We start from the raw sequence: 22,514 nt of genomic DNA, 5'->3' as shown, positions 1-22,514 counted from the left end.
TATTAAATACAAGTTACATTTATCGAGTGCAATTAAGATTTTCACTGAGTGGGCTGAAGTTCAATGACAGGTCACGCTGATCCAAATTCGGAATGTTTTGGCTGGGGAATTTTAATAACAGAACTCTGACGCAGAACGCCAGGCATTGTTCGGAGAAATTATTTTGATAAGCGCTCTGCTGTTATGAGTTTTTCAGACATCGAGGCGAGGTGGGGGGCTTTCAGGGCGCGCCCATGGGAGGAGCCGGCACACCAGCTGGCGGAGAGACGTGGGTCAAGAGAAGAACTTCAGAAGATCGAGGGAGAATCGAGAGAGGAGGCTTGACAGAGACTCGAGCGACACTTATTCGGCTAATTTGGCCATATATTCGGTGAAGTTCACTTAGCTAAATTATTTAAGAAATTAAATCTGCCCCCGTGTGGAAATGCCGGTCTCTTGTTTGTCTTTTCACATCAAGAAACGAGCACGTATTGTTAGGTGAATGAAGGTTGTGTTTGGTTAATGGAGTCAGATAACTAATTCAAATAGTTTGGTAAAAAGGACATTTTTAATAGTTTATTTCCTAACAGGGTGCACAAATCTAACACGATTTCTTGGGCAATTTCCAGGAGAAACGGGCTTTTTCAAAAGCACTGTAGAAACCTGTAAACCTTCGGCTGCAAGCCGTTAAAGGAAATGATTTAACCGTGGACCTCATTGGCCATGTTGACTATGTTTACTAAAATAAAGTCACTATAATAGCCCTTGCACATACTTTGTGCTTATTTGAGATGTTACCATCTACGATCCAGTCTTTTTCTGTCAGTCGGCTGGTATAAACTAACATGTACAGTCGCATGCAAAAGTTTGGGCACCCCTGATCATTTTCAAGATTTTCCTTTGTAAATCATTGGTTGTTCGGATCAACAATTTCAGTTAAATATATCAGATAGCAGACAAACACAGTGATATCTGAGAAGTGAAATTAATTTCATAAGAGTTACAGAAAGTTTGCAATAATTGCTTAAACAAAAGTAGGCAGGTACATAAATTTGGGCACCCCAACAGAATAATTCCATCAATCCAAGTAGATCTTCCTTTTGCAGAAAAAAATAGCCTCTAAACGCTTCCTATAGCTTCCTATGAGGGTCCAGATTCTGGTTGAAGGTATTTTTGACCATTTTTCTTGACAAAACATCTCCACTTCACTCAGGTACGACTGTATTACACTGCACTGTCTCAACAATACGCGCGCAGCTTGGCCACGTCACACTTGTCTATGAACACGGAAAGGGGTCTATAGACAGATGATTTTTATTTACAAAATGATTTGTCCCCACCATTAAAACTATGTAAAAAAGCTTTCAGCTAATCTATACTATGAGGGCTCCATGGTTGTCACAAATATGTAAGGGAGTAGAGCTATTCTTTGCTTTGTATCTACTAACAAAAAAAGATAAAAATAGAAAACTCAATGCCAACACTACGAGTTTTTAGACAAGTGATGAAAGTACATAGAGTATAGAAAGCCAATGGGAATTGATCCTGTGACATTTTTGCTACAAATGAAACTAAATCGTGACAGTTTCTATTACAGAGTAAAACCATCTGTAGAAGGGATGAAGTCTGCTAAATGCCGCACTTCTACGAATAATAAGCAACACTAAACTTACTGCAAGTGAGGAAAGAACTAAGAATGATGCTGAAAGAAAGGTTTTTGTTATTTGGTGAATGAAATAAACGTGTTCATGCAAATTCTACGTGTTTTTATTCTACTTGTCCTTTTTGTTGAGAGTGAGTTGTAAGATTTATTATCGCCCAATGAGTGGAATTGCGATCATTGTGGGGGGTTCAATTGAGGGTAGAGAGCTTAAAAAATCAGCTTGGCCCTGGATACTAAAGCCCGACCCAGTCTGAGCCTAACCAATTAACTCTATTTGAGGGGCCGAGCCCGAACAAAACCTGAGTTTTGGGGGGGGTTGAGGGTCAAACAGAGTTGCCGGACACAACCGAATGTTTGATCTTACATTACACATAGTCCAGCGTTTTTCCGAATTGCTCAGTCCACAATTGAATGGATTTGTTTGCATTACAAGTCTAAACATAATCTGATCTTTGGTTAAAGTGGTAGGAAAAGAGTCTTTTACATATTTTCAGATGTATAGCATATATTTGTATGTATTTTTGTTTATTGTCAAGTTGATCGACAAAAACTTGGATTTTTTTTGTGCTTTATATTATTGAATATTCTGTTGTTTTGTGCACTATTTTTCTATGTTTTCGAATAAAGAGGAAATGAAAAATTAGATTCATCGAAAAAAACATCGATTACGAAATGAATTGTTAGTTGCAGCCCTAAGGTGGATAAATGAAACCAAATAGAGAACGTAAAGAGCTTTGAATGAAATCATTCAAATTCACCTGATCTATGTAGACAATTTTTCAGGCTTCAATCTTAAAAACATTTTATTGATCAACACAAATTATGTTGGACTGTGTGACAAGGCACATGTGCTTCCTGGAACAATTGAAACATCTTCAATTAGAGGAACATAAAAAAATAAAAATAAAGTGGCATCAAGTGTGGCATTATCACCGCGATGAGCTTCTCTCTTTACTGAGGCAGTCGTCATGATTGCGGGCATCTCCGTTTGCCGCCATTCCAGACATGCGTCTCTTCTTTCTGCGATGGGACGTCGCGCCGCCCTCTGAGCACGACTCGGCCTGCACAAGACACCAGCGGAAATTCCATAAACATTACTCTAAGTTCCAATGGGTCATATTTTCACTGATGTAGTGGTAAAGGTTTACTCTTTAGGTCAGGGGTGTCAAACGCACTTCACATAGCGGGCCACATATGGCCACAGTAGTGGGCCAAACTATTAAGATAATACCATACATGCTATAAATAACCAAAATATAATGTATTTTAGTAGTTTTGATCTAAAGAAGCACATGGACATTAGGAAAATCATGAAATTTAATGAACATTCCTTTTACAAATTTACATTTTAATTTCATGGAGAAATGTGCAATTTACTTTTATCATTCACATTTATGAATTGGAACTGATCCCAAAGATTCTACAAAGACACAATACTTTAACAATAAATTGGTATCGCAAAATATAGTAATGCACTTTAATATTAAATGAGATATATAAAGAAAGGAATGTTTAAACCATTTGCACATGTGCCTATGAAATCTATATTTAATCCTTCCAACACGTTACAAACTAAGGAGAGTGATGTTAAATGTGTAAAGAAGAAAGTATTCACATCACCTGTATAAGTGTATACTTCATGCATGAAACGTACATACAATACATAATACAACACATACTATAAATGTATGGAGTTGCACGAACAGTAGAAATCCACCATACTTTATGTAGTGAAGCTGCTGACTAACATTAAATTGCCCATTTTTTTAAATCACCACAGTAAGAATTTGTATTCACAGAGCTGTATTCTTCATTCTAAGGCAGCATCTTAAAAGCGTTGGTCAAGTCTGGACTTGTTTTTGTTCCTGATGTGTAGCATCTTTTACGCCTGCACAAATGTATCAATACCAGGTGTCATGTCCTGACTAACTGACACTGACTAGTATGTCATTTAAGCGCTTGTTTGTGAGCTATGAAGGCATTTTTGTTTTATTGATATCATGACTGAGAAGATTTGTTCACAAAGGTAGGTTGCTCCAAATATACACAAAATTTTAGCAGCCAGGGCTGTTAATTTGTGGTTCCCTGGTAGTAGATACTGATCAAATCTGTCCTGACCTACGGAGGCAAATTTGCCCTTCAAAGGTGCATCCCATTGCATTGATGGAAACAGCACCACTCTGCTCCCTAGTGGACAATCCTTGAATTGCATCTTATTAAGAATATGAATTCCATGTCGTTTGTGCATTTTTTCCACTTCTAAGTCAAGTCGTGTTTATTTCTATAGCCCTTAATTACAAAGAGTCTCAAAGGGCTGCACAGACCACAGATTATTGCAAACCACAGACTATTATTACACCAGCCCCTGAACTAAAACCTACATTAGAGCAAGGAAAAACTCAAAAACCTCAACATGAGGAAAATGAAGAAACCTTGTGAAGGGACCGGACATGAGGTAATCACCCATCCAGGATGACCAGGCTGCAACGGATGTTGCAATAACAAATACTACACAGATATTGTCAACATAAAATATAGGTTATTCATATGCTATAGAAGAGTGTTTTAAGCCTAGATTCAAACCTCCTTCAGGGGGGGCAGGGGGCGTGTAATTCTGGCCCACGGGCCCTATGTTTAACACCCCTGCTTTAGGTGTCCATTTAACACTGCTTATTTTAAGTGTACTCAGTATGAAGGCAAGAAGGGTCCTAAAGGATCCAGCCAGACCCGACCCGCGGGTAATGAAGTCTGATCAAGCCTGACAAATTGACTTGATTTGAAGCCCAAAACAAAACTGAATTTTCATTTTTTATTTGAGGACTCTTTTGTTAGAGGGAGGGCTTCTCTCTCGATGAGTTTTTTTAATCATCCACCTGTAATTGTTTCTAGAGTATTTTCTTTGTTGAGGATCCCCGGGATGGATTGCGTCCCCCTTTGGTGTAACGTAGACCACGGTCACGCCGAGCCAAGCATGCTGGCACGGGGTGCGTTGCACAAAAAGGGGAAGGAATCCACCGCGTAGATCCTCCACGAAGAAAAGTAAACTAAGAACAATTACTGAGCCGTGCACAACGTGTGGACGAGGACTGCGTTGAGCAAAAGGGTAACGGAATACACCTGGAAGATCCTCCAAAAAGAAAAATAAAGTAAGAACAATAAGGGTCATCCGCCAAGCGTGGATAATTTTTAAAAAGGACAGCCAGAGAGAAGCCCGACCCGATGGAACCCAAAGTCATGATCTACATTTTAGGCCTGGCCCAGATTTTTCGTCCAAGCTCGGGTTAGGATCAGGCTTAATATTTTACCTCTAACTTGGTAATTTAACACCCAAAGAATACGCTTTGTACAATACTTCAGTCCTTATCTACAAGTGCTAAAGGTAAGGTGTGTCGCTTTAGGGGTTCTTAAAAAGCTAAAAGTAGAACATATTCTCTATTAAATGTGTTAACAATGCACAAAGATCCCCAATGCTTTATATTCCACTCATAAGCCATCAAGTTGACTATAGGAACCTGCCGATATAATTTTTCTTGACGTTGTTATTTTATTTAGTTAATTGTCTGTTTTTGGGGGGGGATTTTGTCATTTGTGATATTATTTTATTTGTTTCCTCATTGGCGTTTGCACCGTCTTTTATTGTGCAGGCCTGTTACTTCATTCCAAATACCACACTTTTGTTGCCTAAATCACCCTTTAACTGTATTCAGTATTTTTGTTGTTTGCTTTGCATAAGAAAATGTGAATGCTGCATAGCTAGTACATTTATCTGAAAATCTTATTTTCACTCAGAAATTCAGTAAAAAAAGTTCAAAGAATAAGGTAAAACTGGATTTAACATACCTCAGAGTCGGAATCGGATGAGCTGGACGAGGATGAGGACGAGTCGCTGGAGCTGTCAGATGCGATCCCCGTCGACTCCTGCAGGTCAACTTGATCGGCCAGCGCTGCCAGGTCTGGTCGCTCTTGCTTCAAAATACTAATCATCCATACACACAAAATGTGATGAAAATTATACTTGTTAGACAACTTTCCAAGAAAATCACTTGACCTGGTCAGTTTTCAGAAATCAAATAATTTCATCCAATTCAGTGCAACTTTTTACTTCAGTTATTTTGTAATAATGTCACAAAATACCGCAAACGAGGGTACTAATGTATTTACCCTCGGTGCAGACGGCGCTGGGCAGACAGAAATGCGCTGTGTACAAAGCTCTGCCCACCCCTACTGCTCACCCAAACAAATTGCTCTGTGTGCTTTGCTGGTGTCTCAACAGTTACCCCAAATTGTTTAATGAGTTTTCGTATAAACGATCCCTTAGCGACGTACAACTAAAACTGGGTCTGTTGGTGCGACATCTTGAATGTAAACTGTAGTGGGGAGTAGGCCCTTTGTATACTGGACCAAACCACTAGTCAGCTACACGAGCAACAGAACCATCTCCGCTATTATCAGAATTGGAACGCTCAAGATGTGATTTGCGTGGGTATAATTTTAGCTCTGAGCCATATGTATTCTTGAAAAGCGCCCAAACAGGCTCGCGAGCCATATGTACTCTTCAAAAGAGCCCTATCTGGCTCATGAGCCATAGTTTGCCGACCCCTACTCTATAAAATTTCCAATATCTGTCTGAAAACTACGGATAGGCGATTTAGTTAGAAAATAAAATCAAAATCCCAATTTCAATGAAATTCCTTGTGTATTTATATTACAGAGTCAAATGAGTAAACCATCCACATAAATTGACTTTTGGATGTTGTAAGGAGGCTGCCTTCAGCAAATGCTTGTGTGCTCTAGTGCGTGTCGAATAACAATAAAAATTATTGATTTTGAAATCGCTCTAGCTTGACTGAAAGTAGAAAAGAGGTGGGAATGCCGTGACGACTTCATTGTAGTCAAAACAAATGACGAGTGTGAAAGCAAAAAGTGTGCGCGTACGCGCACATGCGACAATCGACAGTCTATTCTAAATTACCATATTTAAAAAGCACAATGGATCCCAAACAAAAGTAAATAAACAAATGAATTAACGTCACCTGGAGAATAAACTTAATAGATTCGGCACAAAATAAGATGAACCAAACTAAGATCGCAATCTTTTCCAAGTCCCTAAAAATCCAATTTTGTCATATCACCCACTCCTGCACACATTATTTCCATACAGCAACGGATCCATTATTTATTGTCTGCAGAGAAACTTTCAAGATGTCATTATTGAAACTAAATGTGTCTTACCGGTACCATTTCCTAGACAGTTTTGGTCGCCCACGTACAGTTTTGTGCCACACGATGGGAAAGTTTGTAGTGCTGGCGAAATTCTGCGTGACAGCGATTGTCGTGTCCAGGTTCAGCACGACGTGCCACCAGCCACCTGTTACATTGACAACCGCAAGCAAGATCAAAAAACAAGTCAGGCTCAGTAATTGCACTTCAGTTCAAGAAATGAACGAAAATATGCATCATTCAAATCATACTCAAGGATTTCAAAGATTAGTTTTCAAAATACTGTAATGCCTATTTTTGAGGGAGATGCAAAAAAGTCCCGCGATCTTCAAAACCCGCTTGGTAAAAACATTGGATATCAGTAACATACAATATATACGACTGGGACAAAATAACTATAAATCCACAAGTAAAGCACAGAACACGGAATCACGGTTGAATGGTCTTGATTCTAATAATATAGTGCAAGGAAATTTGAGGCATTTTCCTTATATTGTAAGACAGCGATGTAGCGAGGGGCAAGCTAGCTGCATGCTAGCATCGGGTATCCTCGGATTGAGCCAGGTACCCGCGTTGATTAAAATACAACTGTCCCGAATAAAACGGGTTCCCATGAGTTGTAGCTCCAGTGCATCAGTTTCATGGGTAAAGGATCTGGCGTTGGTGAGATACAGGCTCTGCAGGGATGGTTTAAGAGAGTTGTCTCATAACCTAGCCGTATGAATACGCCAGACCTGCACCTTCGCTATTGCTTTCTCTACTGAAGCTGCCTCAGCTTCTTCTCGGACCCGATAATAATCCACAGAGCACCAGGTGGTGATCATAATTTCTTTGCCCTCTTCTGACTTTCCTCCAACGCTAAATGAAATGGTGAATTCATTTTCAATGCAACAATGTAAAAGTACCAGCCGTTGCTGTGCTTCGCAGTTTGTTTTGATGGGACCCCCTTCTGCTTGACTGACGGGACACATCAGAGTAACGCACACAGTCATGCCCACCCGACACATACATACAAAGCCCTCCCCAACCTGCCCTTGTGATAACATATTCTGTGTGCCGTCTGCTGCAGAACAAACTGTACAATACGTTGATATAAATTACAATGAAAACAATTCAATTCAAAATCCGCAAAATATCGAAACATAGAAAAGTAAACCTCGATGCAGCGAGGGATTGCTGTATGTGGGTAGTCTTTTTTTAACATGTCCTCTTCAGCTTGTATTTTTACTCGCACGTTGTCTAAAATGTCATTTGATTTCCCACTGACCTGGCACAAAGACCGTCTCCCCAGGTTTCTGCAGAATCTCAAGCGGTCGGAACTCAGGCGGCCACCCGGGTTGTTGCGTGCGGGGGTAGACCACATTAAACCAGGTAATGGCCTCATCCTGCTGGTTTCCTCCATCCTCACGGGTCACTTTAATGAGGTCTCGGGGCGTGTTGGTGGGAAACAAGCACCATCTTTTATGGCCTTGGACCAGCGCGTTCCAGGCGCTCGTCCCCAGTGGGTCGATGTGGATGCCTGTGCCAGACCGAGCCGGGCCCATCACAAACCACCTGAGGACAAAATAGAATAAACTCTGATCATTTAAAACGATGGTCGGCAACCCTTTCCGAAACACAGACTGTTTGTACTTTTTCCAAAATAATAATACGATAATAATAACAATTACAACATTTATAATAATCCGGATTGTGGAGTGATGGAATCCATGTCACGGTGTTACGTAATTAGGTTACAAAAATAAATGTAATAGCATTCAATTATAATAACAGAAGAAGAAAAAAACAAGGATTACTTTGCAGGAATACAATTGTATTTAACAGTACATTTGCACCAATAGACTGTCAATATAGATTGTGTCTATCATAATTCCAATCACTGACACAGAGAAAAAGAGAGCTGAGGCTCACAAACGACCATAAACGTCCGTATCCATTGAGCAGATAGTACAGATTGCACATATGACATACCGTGTTACAGTAAAAAGCACTTTTCTTCTTGCATCCATTTCATAATGTCGTGAATGTAGCACTCATTTGGGTGAATGGGCCCGAGTTCTGCAGTTTTGTGAAGCTATTGATAAGTGTGCGTATTCATGCACGTGACACATTCAAGGACAATAACTAAAGTAAATTTGATTGTCTTCTTTTTGTGCTTTGCAGTTATTTTTTGATCAAAATTTACTACTATAAGATCACTGTATTGATGTAATCTTAATGTGAACTAAACTATTGTTCCACGTAAAATAGTTTTATTTTTGCTTAATAAACGATACAATGTGGTTAAAATTTAAGCACTTTTGTAGGACTACAAGAAATAACCTGACCTTGGTTTCCTCCAATTATTTTTGTTAATTTATCTTAAACAAAATTTAGTAATTTTATTTATATTGCGTTTATTTTGTCTTTAATTAGTATATTTGGTATTTGAGTAATCACAAAGTAATTGAAAGTGATCAGGTTGCATTGGTTGGTTGGATCCCTTAACCCAGTGGTTCCCAAAGTGGGCGGTACCACCCCCCAGGGGGCGGTGGAAAGGTCTGGGGGGGCGGTGAGGAAGAAGATTGGGGGCGCTAGCAATACATTGGGGAGCCAAGGGGGCGCCAGCCTGCAAAGGTTTGGGAACCATTGCCTTAACCATTAGAGTCGTGGGGCACCATTTCGTATGTTGTGTCTTGGGCAAGTACAGTGTGGTGGCACCCATCCCTCCACAGGCCAATATATTAATGTAATATTATGGTATTCGGTTACAGATTACATTTATTAAGATTATATTTTTAAAGTAACCCTCCCGACCCTGATAATGATAACATTAATAATAATAATGGGCGTAAACACACCAAGTAGTCGTGTGAAATATTTAGATACTGACTTAAAGACCTATGCATCCTCCAATTTAGCTGCCAAATGTTTTTTACATAGTGCCAAGTTTGCATGACGTAGTTGACCATTCTGATATATAGCTGCAAAAGTTTGGTTTAATTCATCCTTGAATGTATCTTCAGCAGGCGGTAATCCTCCTTTCCAACGTGACATTTGCACCTCCGAATCATGCGAATCACCTTAAAGCCCCAGTTCAAGTACAGCCTGACAGTGTCAGTAGAACAAATATAGGTACAAAACACGGACCCTTTTTTTCTTTTCGTGCAGCCCAGTGTTTGGTGACCGCCAATTTAAAACCCAGAAGGGAGCACTTTACCGAAGTCTTGGAAGAGCCACCTACCTGTAGGGTGGCCGCCTCTTCTCCCCAGCAAATTGGAAGAGGTCATCGGTGAAGAAGACCGGCACCTCGTAGTCTTGGAGCAGTTTTCGACGTTTTGCGTGCTCTCCGTAGCTGCTGTCGAAGATGTAGAGCGGACTGTCGTCACGGGTGCTCTCCAGGTAATCCACGTAATACTTCATCTTCATTTTCACAGAGTAGCCGTCGTTGTCTTCGCCGCATTTGAATTTCTGGTTGCGGTACTTGCGCTTGAGCCGCTCCAGGGTCCATTTTTGCCGCGCGGGCCACGACTCCTGACAGCGGAGCAGGACCACCGGCTTGTAGGGCCTCTCGAAGCGATCGATAAATTCGACTGGGCTTGTACGCTGGGCGTCCACTCTTTCCACATTGTCCTGATGGGGCAAACATGAATAAATGCACGTTTTTTTAACTATTGCGCATTTGGACTAGCCAATAGTACTTTTAATGGCACCTTTTAAATAGTCAGTCTACATGAGTGTTTGCCACTTAATATGTTATCATATGAGGTACAGGGGTTAGATTCATTGTGATGTGGGACCAACATGAGAACATTCTTCAGAAGAATCTCAAAGAGAGTGTAGATGGGTGTCAAACATGAGGCCGCTGGGCTGGATTAGGCTCGTCGACAGATTGAACACCGCCCGCGAGACAACGCTGAGAGAAGTGCAAGAGACACATGAGCAGCAATTTCAAATATGTCCACTTGATGTGGCCAAAGCCAGGTGCATCTCACAGGCACTTAGGCTGTATTTCTTTGTCTTTTCTAAATGGCTCCCTTTTTCTTCTCTTTCTCTACTGCTTTCCCCCCTTTTCTCTGTCTTTCTCGCTGCCTCTTTGTCCTTCTTTTTCTTGTCCCGTTCTCACTATTTCTTTACCTTCACTCTCCCATTTGTCATTTTCTTTCTCCTCTCTCTTTCTGTCGTTCTATATATCGTACTATCTTTTTCTTTCTCTTAAATGAACTTGTCTAGCCCCCGTGAGATTTTTTTCTACCATGTGCCCCCCGAGCTTAAATGAGTTTGACACCACTGCGTTAAAACACGTTAAACCGCGGCTAGCTTCCTTGAGCATAGCCTCGCGTGCTGCTTGCCTTTACCTTGACGGAGTTGTGCGACACGTCGAAAGTGTCATGATACGCGTGCTTGATCCAGTCTAACGAGTCCTTTAATTCGGGCCTGGCACTCCGTTTGGCCTCTTTAATCCTCTTCTTGCTCTTGTGGTTCATTCCTCAGTTCCGTTCGCTATCTAACAAGCTAGTGAGGAGCTAACCTGGTGGATCGTTTTTCAGCGGGAACAAAAGCTGACTTGCCGCAAAACTAATTCCTTGATAAGACGTCGAAACATGACCAACGTGGAAGGTCTGTGTCAACTTTATGACACAAAAGATGGCGTTTCGTGCGCCCGTAGACACTTGTGAGTAGATGCTAGTTGAGTTAGCTTTGACAGAAAGACACAATGCTATTGCAACTGGTAGCCATCGTGTGACACGCCCCCTAAACACTCTTTGGATGCTCATTGGTTTGTGCATAAAATGTAGCATCTTTCTATTGGCTTAATTTTTCAATGGACCTTCCCGCTAGGTACACATATAGTGGCAATTGGCTGATAAGGTTATTATCCGGAAGTTTTTTCAGTGGGTTCCTGCGAGTTAAGGATCGTTTGCGAACAAAACGGCTCATGAAAATGAACGACGGGAGTCGGCTCCTGATCAATGACGAGATGATTCCTTTCGAAACGCCTTTTCTCTTGTGATTGCTGAATCTACACCCTCATGTATTTTGTGTTGTTCAATTTGAAATTGGTCGAGGATAAACGTTTAGAATTAAAATAAAATCAACAAAAACAAAAAGTCTCCAAAAAACCTGAACAAAATTGACCAAAAAACTACCACAAAAACAAACAAGAAAAATATTTTTTTTAATTGAGGAGGAAATAACAAAAATACAACAAGAAGAGATAAACATGTATTCTATGGATAATATTACATTAATATACCTATTAAATGGAGCCCCTGAAAAACTTTCCTAACCCTTTTCCCTGTTTTTTCTTTGTTTCTTTTTGTCTTTTCTTTTTTTCCCCATATTTTTAACAATTAACTATTGCCCCCTTTCTCCCTTTGTCCGTCTTTTATAATAATAATAATACTTTCCTTTGTATTGTCATTCTTTGTAACAATGTACACAGAACGAAATGTCGATACACCTGACCCGTTGTAGCGAGCCGATGCAGCCGCAGCCAACAGAGGGCGCCGCCATTTTACCAATGTTATAAGTCTTAGGTATGACTCGGCCGATCTTATTTCCCCCCTGGCTTTTTTTTCTTCTTTTCAAGTCAAGTCATATTTATTTGTATAGCCCTTAATCACTAGAAGTCTCAAAGGGCTGTACATAAATTACACAGACAATATCAACACAAAATATAGGAAACCTGATAGTTTTTAAAAATTCATCAAGCTCACAATATCCCTAGACATTATCTGATAAGTTGACACATTCAAAAAACTCAAGTAAAATACTGATGTAGACCGCCCAAGACATTATTTTTTATTAATTACATGATAAATCATGGGCAGCACGGCGGCGCAGTGGTTAGCGATGTGCGGCACAGTTCATGTCTTGGGAACCTCCTGCGTGGGTTCAAATCCAGCTCCAGACTTCCTGTGCGGAGTTTGTATGTTCTTCCCGTGCTTGCGTGGGTTTCCTCCGGGCACTCCGGTTTCCTCCCACGTTCCAAAAACATGCATTTCAGGTGGATTGGCCGGTCCAAATTGTCCCTAGGTGTGAATGAGCGAGTGAGTTGTCTGTCCCCGTGTGCCCTGCGATTGGCTGGCAACCAGTCCAGGGTGTCCCCTGCCCACTGCCCGATGATTGCTGGGATGGGCTCCAGCACCCCCGCGACCCTACTGAGGATAAGCGGTGTGGCTAATGAGATGAGATGAGATGATAAATCATCAATGTTTAGTACATACTTTATTAACATTTTAAATTTCTTTTAGTATGTGGCCATCTTAAAGCAATTGTAGGGTGTCGCTTGTATGCAATGTTGGCATGTATGCGATTATATACGGCACCCAAAGTCATTTTGTTTGTGATGGTCATTTTCATTTTATGAAAAAGGGGTGAATATAGTCCAATATCTTTGTTTCAAATGGCACAATCACGTTTCTCTCATCTTGTTTTATTTATTTTTTCTTGTTTTGTTCGGTTTAGTCTTTTGCGTTTTATTGTTTTTCTTTATATTAATTTCTTGCATAATGTCACATAATAATTGGTAATATGTGGATCAAAGTGCTAAAAATCAACCTGAAGAGTCGTTTAACATCAGAAAGAGTCAGTCCTTCAAAGTGAGCCGAGCTGAAAAAGCCGTTCCTCTAAAAAAGAGCTGGAATTTCCATCACGGCTTCACGGCGGAAACTGCTTCAAAACCTGTAACTCGCAAAAGATGTTTGGGTTTGCCATGATTGTGCGATGTAAAAGATGAGATGGCCCAGGCAGCATCAAAAACTCCCACCTTGACTCATAGAACTTTCACCTTCGAAGAAACAAAGAACGAAACTCACGAGTCGCTGAGCGTGTCCATCCCTGAGGTAAAAACGCATAATTGCAACAGGGCACCTGAGCAACGTCGTCGCCCTGGGTGACGGACGGCTTGCAACGTCGGAGACGTGCAAACTTGTTACTATCGCATACCTGTCAACCTGTACGTTTTGGCCGTACAAAGTGCGTTCATTATGCATTTTAAGACGTGTACGACGTACAAGAAAATCTGTACGGAAAAAACGCAAATTTGTCAATGATGGGTACCATCCGGTATACACTGACTATCACGAAAGGGCAAATCAATCAAGTCAAACGAGTTCGAGTTGTGTAGTGAAAGGAAGTCCGTCTGTTTCTAGAGAACCGGCTTTTTCGGCTCAACTCATTAAAGAGAGAAGGCTCTCAAACGGCTCACATGCTTTGATGCATTATATTACGAATTATTATGTTGTAGAAAGAAGTTAAGAAAAAAAGGAAGTATAAAAGGAGTAAATTAAAAACGACAGGTTTGTGGTTATCCCTTTAATCAGTATATTACCAACAATAATTTAATCCAGAAAATGTATTAATAATTTGAATAAGAAAATGTATTATTCTACTTAATTAAGTCAAGTCAAGTCATTTTTATTTGTATAGCCCTAAATCACGAAGAGTCTCAAAGGGCTTCACAGATTGTTACACTATATTACACAAACTATTTTCAACCGACAAGAGGAGTAGGTTATTCGTATGCAATGGAGTAGAAGTGAGTTTTAAGTTTAGATTTAAACATTTCCACTGAGGTTGCAGATCGAATCTCAGGGGGAAGAGCATTCCACAGCACCGGTGCCCGGATGGAGAACGCTCTCGAACCAGCAGAATTATATTTGCATGTATTTTTCCCTTCTACGGTGAACGTCTAAGCTACTTAATTTTTGAACCTTTTTTATAATAAACTTCATTCATGTCGAGCAATTCAGTTTCTCACAACAAAATGTTAATTGATAATATATATGATATAACGAAACACATGTATTGCACAACCCTTACGATACCAACGGTATCACGACAACACTGTATGTAACATCCCACATGCCGACATTTCTTGTGTAAATACCATGTCAATGATAACTATAGCCTTATCCCCCTTGTTTTATAACCTTATCTTCTCTGTTCCTTTATCTTCTTGGCTCATACCTCACTGTGAATGTGTAAAACTGGAGTGTCATGCCCAATTTCGTTGTCACAATATGTTAACCCATTTTGTAACAATGACAATAAAGGTATATTCTATTCTATCTATATTCTATTCTATGTACAATATACCATGTCAGACTACATAAATAAACATGTTTGGAAAAAAAAATATTGTGTACGATTATTTTGTAAGGGAAAATACTATAGTTTGTAAGGGCATGGGGCCGTGGAGGTTGACAGGCATGCTATCAGGTCCTTCTGCGTTGGTCTTCAAACTAGCAGTTGCAGTCTCGCTGGACTCGAATAGGATCCTGATAAAAAATAAAAAAACGTGTAGCACTCGTTAGTTGCGTTTAAGGTGTTTTTCTTTTTTCATATATGCTTTAATTCCCTGCTGCTTGTTCTCAGTCTGGACTGCACAGTGACTGAGTGGTTAGCGCGTCCGCGGCACAGTCCTGCGATCATGGGTGGAAATCCACCTACCAGGCTTCCTGTGCAGAGTTTGCATGTTCTCCCCGTGCCAGCATGGGTTTTCTCCAGGCACTCCGGTTTCCTCCCCACGTTCCAAAAACATGCATGTCAGGTTATGTGGTCGGTCCAAATTGTCCCTAGTTGTAAATGAGCAAGTGAGATGTTTGTCTCAGTGTCCCCTGCCCACTGCCAAAGATAGCTGGGATGTGCACCAGCACCCCGCAACTCTGCTGCGGATAAGCGGTGCAAATAATGAATGAATGGATGTTCTTAGTCTGAAGGTATACAGAAAAAACAAGCTCCCTGTGCAATCGTCCCCTTTCTAAGTAATCACATGTGACGTCACATCCAGACTTTCCAGAGGACGATGCAAAACCACTGGGTTTTGGGTGTGTGGGTCGTAGGGGCACCATTACCTGTGGTGTGTCTTGGACAAGTACAGTCTAGTGACACCAATCGCTCTCCGGGCCAACCAATATTTCCACCTGGCCTCGAACCGAGGACTTTTCACGTGCTAGGTGAATGCGCTAACCACTGCACCACGGATACACTACAGCTAAGACCGTCCCAAGCTTTCATGGGTCCCTAAGAAAAATTAGATTTGGGACCCCCTATTGCTACTTTGCATACCTACTAGAACTCATTCAATGTCCTACTCCAGGGGTGGGCAACTATTTGGAGTCAGGGGCCGCGATTGAAATGACTCTTTTTTAATGCATTAGTTTCATCAAATTGGTTTTGAAACGGCCACAATTGGAGTAAAATACTGTATTAGGTCCTTGTTTGAAGCACCTTATTCGTTATTTAGTATTGAAGTATTACTGTAGTTTATTTTTAATTTTTTTTTTTTTAGTATTTCTGAAGTCATATTTTTTATTGAAGTGCTGTAGTTTTTTTGTAGTGTTACTGTAGTTTTGTTTTCGTACTATTTTTTTGTAGTATTTATGAAATAATTTTTGTGAAGTATTTCCATAGTGGTATTTTTTTTTAGTATTTCTGTAGTACTTTTCTTGTATTTCAAAAGTAGATTTTTTTGTTGTATATCTATAGTATTTTTGTTTTATTATAGTACAGTAGTTTTATGATTTTAGTATTTTGTAGTATTACTGCAGTATTATTTTTTAGTATTTTTGTAATATCTCTGTTGTATTTTGTAGTATTTCCATATAAGAATGTTTGTTGTGTATCTGTAATATCTTTGTAGTAGTGTTACTGTAGTTTTACCTTTGTAGTATTTTTGTGATATTTCCATAGGAGAATTTTTGTAGTATCGCTATAGGTGTAATTTGCAGTATTTTAGTTGTAAACCTCTTGTAGTAGTATTTTTGTTGTAATATTAGTAGTTTTTTATATTATACTATGATGCATTGGTATTTTTTGTATTTCAGTAGAAGTATAATTGATCTATTTCCAAAGCAGTATTTTATTAGTATTTTTGTAGAATTTTGTTAGTATTTCCATAGTAGTATTTTTTGTCATATTTCTTTAGTATTTTTGTAACATAACTGTAGTTTTTTTTGAGTAAATAATTCTGTAGTTGTATTTTAATATAGTATTACTGTAATAGTATTTTTGTAGTAATTCTATACTTTTTAAATTTTCAGAATGAAAGCAAAATAATATATGAGGTCCCTATTTTTAAGCACGATATTTGATAAGTTAGTTTTGTGATTATTCTGTAGTATTTTTGATGTATTTTTGAGTGCACACAAAAAGTGACAATGGGGACAATGTTGGCACCAAAAAAAATAACCACTCTTGTTGGCCCCGTAGTGGTTGCGAGACCCTAAGCAGCTGCTCAGCTCGCTAATGCCACCGGCCGGCTCTGACTACAGCACTAAATACTTGGTAGATATCTGCGTCTTGGGCGTAGTTTTGGCATGGAGGGGACGTGTCCTCATTAATATCGAGGAATCATTGTTTTGTACCCTCCAATATTTAATGATCAATAAAATGTGCTATCTCGTGCCTGTCAACCTTCACTAATGTCTCTCTATATTACAGGTTGCAAATCCCCTTATTAGGTGATAATAAACCTTACAAACACAGAACGGAACCTATTTACTCACAGGAAGACATGTTATGTAGAATACCACGACAATATATATATATATATATATATATATATATATATATATCTAGAGCTGAAATAGGCAAGACAAGATGGGTCTTTAAAGAAAAAAATCCATATTAAAACTATTATAAAGCGTACACAAGGGGGTCTCCATGGTAATGCCCGCAGAGGCACTGTGATTTTCTGGTTAAAAAAAAAATTGGTTATTGGTTGTCTATTCAACCCTACTTCCAATAATTAACCTGGTAATATCATAGTAACAACATACAGATAACATAAGTTGTTGTTTTAGAAGGGGTTTTTAAGGGTTATTGTTCTATCTTCGTTATTCATTATCCATTATCCGATATCGGTCAGTTCATAATACGCTACAAAGCCAAGGAGCCGGGACTCTTACTCTCAGCCAAAAGGCCAAGCTAAGGTCCTAGCCCTAAAGCCTTGCTGCGATCATTGCGAAAGCACCGTTCCCGGAGGTACTGCAATACCGGGCCGATGCGTGGAGTGAACAGAGCAAGCTCTTATTCCATCTCCAGATTGCAAAAATCAACCAAAAGGCCAAGCTATTCAGTTCAAGGCCAAGCTAAGGACCTAGCATCAAGGCCAAGCTAAGAACCTTGCAGCAAAACCTAGCTAAAGGCCAAGCTAAGGACTTAGCATCAAAGCCTAAGGACCTAGCATCAGATTTCAAACCCATAAATGCATATCAAACTGAAGGCCCTCTGTATTAATTAGTCAAAAAAAAGTAGCTCTCAGGTTTAAAAAGGTTGGCGACCCCTGCTTTAGAGCAGTGTTTCTCAATTGGCGGCTGCATAATAATGCAAAGGTTGGAGACCCATGGTGAACACAATTCGAAATGATGAAAAAACGTATAAAATACAGGGAAAACGTATAAGATTCAAGATTCAGAGGGTTTATTGTCATACGCACAGAACCACGTTTCCCTGCTCAATGAAATTCTTACTTTGCTGTCCACACAGTTGCCAGCGTAAAAATAAAAATTAAGAAACTATATACAGTGGGACCTCGCTACTTCGCGGTTCCACGTTCGCGGGTTCAGAGCTTCGCGGGTCTGAAAAAAATAAAAAATAAAATAAAATGATAAAAAAATAATTATTGTAATTTTTTTAAGCATTTTTGAAGGGGCGCCGCTACTTCGTGGTTCCACCTTTGCGGGTTCAGAGCTTCGCAGGTCTAAAAAATGATAATAATAAAATAAAATAATTTAAAAAAATATATATATATACAGGTATATATATATATATATATTTCTAAGAGTTTTGAAGGGGCGTCGCTACTTCGCGGATTTTCACTTTTCGCGGGCTGTTTTAGTCCCCATTAACTGCGATAACCAAGGGATTACTGTACATGTATACATGAAAGAATATTACGAATATTAAAAGATAAAAATACAGGATGAACTCAAGATGAGTTAAGGCAATAAGATAAAAATAAAAGTAAAACAAATAATAATAATAATAATTTCCTTTGTATTGTCATTCTTTGTAACAATGTACACAGAACGAAATGTCGATACACCTGACCCGTTGTAGCGAGTCGGTGCAGCCGCAGCCAGAGGGCGCCGCCATTATACCAATTAGGTATGTGTCGGTCGAGGCGCGAACCAGCGACCTCCCAGTCTCAAAGCCGGCACACTACCATCTAGGCTACTGAGCTGGTATGCATGAGTAGTCAAGTGTAGTCCAGTTGAAAGTGACTGTAGTGCAAGAATAGTCAGAGTATGGTCCAGTTTACATAACGTGTGACAGGTATGCTATGTCCCTGCTCTCGATCTGCATCCATTCACACCCTGTGTTATATCCAGATGATGATTGGACACCAAATATAGCTGTGAAAATATTTGGAATAACAAATAACGATGCATCCGTTTGAGTTACAAAAAGTGTGTCGTACATAAAGGTCAAATATTGCTCTATGGTCAGGTTCTGGATGCACAGTACGGCATGTACGTGTGGCCCTGTGCCGTGGTTCTGGCTCAATACATCTGGTCCAGAAGAGCTGAGCTGAAGAACAAGACTTTGCTAGAGGTGAGGCTAGCGGACATGTTTGATGACAATGACGACAATAATGATGATGATGATGATGAAATCTTCGTTTCCACAGTTGGGCGCAGGCGTGAGTCTTCCAGGCGTTTTGGCGGCCCTCTGTGGTGCCAAGGTCATCCTTTCGGACGATGCGAACTCGCCAGGTTGCATTGAGAACTGCAGACGCAGCTGTGAGGCCAATGGCCTTCAAGACGTGCTTACGCTGCCTCTGACCTGGGGGGAAATATCCCCAGACCTACTCCAACTTCCGCCCCTTGATCTCATTTTGGCATCCGATGTTTTCTATGAGCCGCGAGGTAAATACGACCATGTGATCTTCCACGATACTTGAAAAATGTGCATTTTGATGGTATTAAATGAATTATAATTCTTGTATCCCACCTTGTACTTAAAAAATGATTTTAGATTTCGAGGATATCGTGGTGACTGTGGCTTTTCTATTGCGGAAGAATCCTTCCGCCCAGTTTTGGGTGACATACCAAGAACGATGGTGCGAACCTCCCTTCTCTTTATCGTCGGAACTTGTTTTGATTAAACCAAACCTCACTCGTTGGCTTTGGTGCAAATCACATTATATCTCTGTATATTCAGAGGTGGGTAGTAACGGAGTACATTTACTTGAGTAAGTTTTGGGAAATTTTGCACTTCTAGGAGTATTTTTAAATCCCTATACTTTTACTTTAGTACATTTGTAAAGAAAAAAATGTATTTTTACTCCGCTACATTAGGCAACATCGAAGTCGTTACTTCGTTACTTAATAAATCCCCTCCACGTAAGTAAGCGTCTGTCTGTCTGTCTCTGCTAAGGCTCATTTATTTTGACGCAGAACTACACCAGGCTCTACCACGTTTAACCATTCATACGTAGCAGCCCGTCACGTGACCATATTCAACTTCAGAGGGGGAATTTTTTTTACGGATGAAACGGATGGAAAATTTCGCTTAGCAATACCGACTATGAAAACACAGAAGAGGAGGAACACCTCTGGCCCCACATAGACAGCATGTTCCCCTTGAAAATGGTGTGAAACACCCTGCTACATTATGCAATTTCTCCTTTGTTCAAGTTTATGGGCTAGCTTGTTGTTCTGCTTGTTGAGCGTGTATTGGGGCTTTAAATGTGCTTCTTGGTGCTACATGTGCCTAATTTATTTATTTGATTTATACTATTTTTATTGTTTATTAGAACACTTGAATTTACGTTAATTACTTTAATCTATTTTTCAATGAAATGTGTTTTTTGTTGATTTGATGGACTTTGATAATTTGATGATCTGATTGGTTGTTTTAAAAAAGATCATTGAGGCACGGTTTTAGTTTACTATACGCCCCTGGGTATAGCTTTTTTTTTTCTTCACTTTTTTTTCTCCCCTTGTTTTGTCATTTCTTCCTCATCTCAAACCGTGTTATTTTTGTTTCTTTTTTGTTTGTTTGCTACCAGAAAAAATAAATAAGAAAAGTTGGTCTGCATCTGACTTTTTCCATGTGTAGGACATTGTTTTGATTTATCTTTCTCTCTAGGGCAGTGTTTTTTTTTTTTTTGCTGTTTTTCCTCCAATCTGAAGACTTTGCTACAGTTACTCAGTACTTGAGTAATTATTTTACCCAGTATTCTTACTTTTACTCAAGTAAATATTTGGATGACTACTTTTACTTCTACTTGAGTAATATTATTCCGAAGTAACAGTACTTTTACTTGAGTAAAATATTTGGCTACCCTACCCACCTCTGTGCATACTGCAGAGTTATGTTTCACATGTGATTTTTTGGGAAGTGTTAAGATGCTAAGTATTCCGTCATTCTTTATAGTTGCACCTACATTCTATTTTTGGATGAAAGAATGAAATAATGGTTGTGAAGAACAAACTATGATCATAGTAACAAGTTCATTGGAATTGCTTTCTCAAGAATATTGGTGTCTTGTAGTGCTGACTGGAGCATTGAGGCACTGCTGCACAGATGGAAGCTGACCTGCGTAAACGTTGACCTGGAAACATTTGACGCTAACAAATCTGAGCTCGCGGGATCCAATCTTCCCGGCAATCACACCATTCAAATGATGATTATGACAAACAAGACGGACAAAGACACTTGACATGGCTGTCTTCCCAATGTGCCAAGGACACCCGAAGGAGAAAAGGGCCATGCCCGTGGACCCTTTAGTTTTCATATAGAGCTAAGATTGTCAGAATGGCAACATCAAGCCGGTGAAAAATGTCTAGCAGATCACCCTGCAACAAGTTGATGAAAAATGTGGATTTTGTCTGTTTTCCCCTTTCTTTGTTTGTTTCCCCCTCCTGGTTTTCTAGTTGTATTTTTCCACCTATTTGAAGGGGAAAAAGCTAGAATTGATGAAAGTTTGATTAGTGTTTGGTTTAAAAAACTTGTATACATCTGATTTGCTTTTAACGCTGGGTGATTTTATACATTTTGTCAGATTTCAACATCCGGATGAAAATGGCATTGGTAAAAAGTCAATTCTCGTGTGTAGTGTCATGATTTTAAAACATTGTCACCTCATTTTAAATGTTCAGTAAGTGATCCAGCCTTTCTTGCGAGTGTGTACCACTAGCGTTAAGCGGAATTGTCTTAGCAACAAAATCATTACTTTTCAGTAGACAGTTCACATGGTATAACAGAACAAATTGAATCATCATCAACTCTATGGTTGCTGAAAATTTGTCTCACATGTAATAAACATAAAAAAAATCTCCACAGCGCCAGCATTATGCAGATTTAGAAATTGAGGGCACTGACTAGCACAAAATAATACATTTTTGAAAATAGTACACACACACACATTATATATATATATATATATATATATATATATATATATATAATTGAATGTGATATTTTTTAAGATGGTATTAATTTATTTTATGCAGAATATTTTATATCATTAGTAACCTACTGAACGTTTGTTTCCTTTTCCACTAACTTTTTCTTTTCCCCCTCCGTTTTTCAGATTTTGTTTTCTGCATTTTCCCTATTTATTTTATTTTTTCTTCTTTCTTTTCTTTTTTCCTAGCTTTTTAATTATTTTTTATTGGTTTTTCCTCTTTCTTGTATTTTCTTGCTTGTTTTCTTC

At 39.4% G+C, this 22,514-nt stretch overlaps 2 protein-coding genes and 1 pseudogene across 3 annotated transcripts; 1 reads left to right on the top strand and 2 right to left on the bottom strand.

The window, feature by feature from the left end:
* Positions 1-2,427: 2,427 nt before the first annotated feature.
* Positions 2,428-11,611, bottom strand: jmjd6 (jumonji domain containing 6, arginine demethylase and lysine hydroxylase). 2 transcript variants are annotated; one of them, XM_088341959.1, is made up of 7 exons: positions 11,200-11,611; positions 10,086-10,474; positions 8,130-8,416; positions 6,875-7,010; positions 5,483-5,618; positions 2,576-2,703; positions 2,428-2,497 (listed from the first exon to the last, which is right to left on the bottom strand). In XM_088341959.1, exons 1-7 carry the CDS (start codon positions 11,326-11,328, stop codon positions 2,446-2,448), a joined length of 1,257 nt encoding a protein of 418 aa, XP_088198085.1. In that variant the 5' UTR covers positions 11,329-11,611; the 3' UTR covers positions 2,428-2,445. The 2 variants fall into 2 exon arrangements, with proteins under 2 accessions (XP_088198085.1, XP_088198094.1); XM_088341968.1 differs by having other exon boundaries at positions 2,428-2,703.
* Positions 11,612-13,504: 1,893 nt separating this feature from the next.
* mettl23 (methyltransferase 23, arginine) lies at positions 13,505-21,901 on the top strand. The gene is made up of 5 exons (XM_088355622.1): positions 13,505-13,689; positions 19,301-19,405; positions 19,482-19,719; positions 19,829-19,913; positions 21,350-21,901. Exons 1-5 carry the CDS (start codon positions 13,585-13,587, stop codon positions 21,516-21,518), a joined length of 702 nt encoding a protein of 233 aa, XP_088211748.1. The 5' UTR covers positions 13,505-13,584; the 3' UTR covers positions 21,519-21,901.
* LOC148374874 (U2 spliceosomal RNA) lies at positions 17,812-17,972 on the bottom strand (annotated as a pseudogene).
* Positions 21,902-22,514: the final 613 nt, after the last annotated feature.

Source organism: Urocampus carinirostris, chromosome 1 (genome assembly GCF_059441175.1).
Source record: "Urocampus carinirostris isolate Australia breed hairy pipefish chromosome 1, RoL_Ucar_1.0, whole genome shotgun sequence".
Lineage (NCBI taxonomy): Eukaryota > Metazoa > Chordata > Actinopteri > Syngnathiformes > Syngnathidae > Urocampus > Urocampus carinirostris.
Note: the sequence above shows the minus strand (reverse complement) of the source record. Positions and strands in the feature narration are given on the sequence as shown.

What these genes read in the sequence shown, in the direction of transcription:
- mettl23 (XM_088355622.1), top strand. Translation starts at nt 13,585, where the DNA reads ATGGCCCAGGCAGCATCAAAAACTCCCACCTTGACTCATAGAACTTTC. An exon ending in AGAACAAGACTTTGCTAGAG is followed by an intron (nt 19,406 to 19,481) that starts GTGAGGCTAGCG and finishes TCGTTTCCACAG; the next exon opens with TTGGGCGCAGGCGTGAGTCT. An exon ending in GTGACATACCAAGAACGATG is followed by an intron (nt 19,914 to 21,349) that starts GTGCGAACCTCC and finishes GGTGTCTTGTAG; the next exon opens with TGCTGACTGGAGCATTGAGG.
- jmjd6 (XM_088341959.1), bottom strand. Translation starts at nt 11,328, where the DNA reads ATGAACCACAAGAGCAAGAAGAGGATTAAAGAGGCCAAACGGAGTGCC. An exon ending in GGAGACGGTCTTTGTGCCAG is followed by an intron (nt 7,011 to 8,129) that starts GTCAGTGGGAAA and finishes TCAATGTAACAG; the next exon opens with GTGGCTGGTGGCACGTCGTG. An exon ending in CTGTCTAGGAAATGGTACCG is followed by an intron (nt 5,619 to 6,874) that starts GTAAGACACATT and finishes ATGGATGATTAG; the next exon opens with TATTTTGAAGCAAGAGCGAC.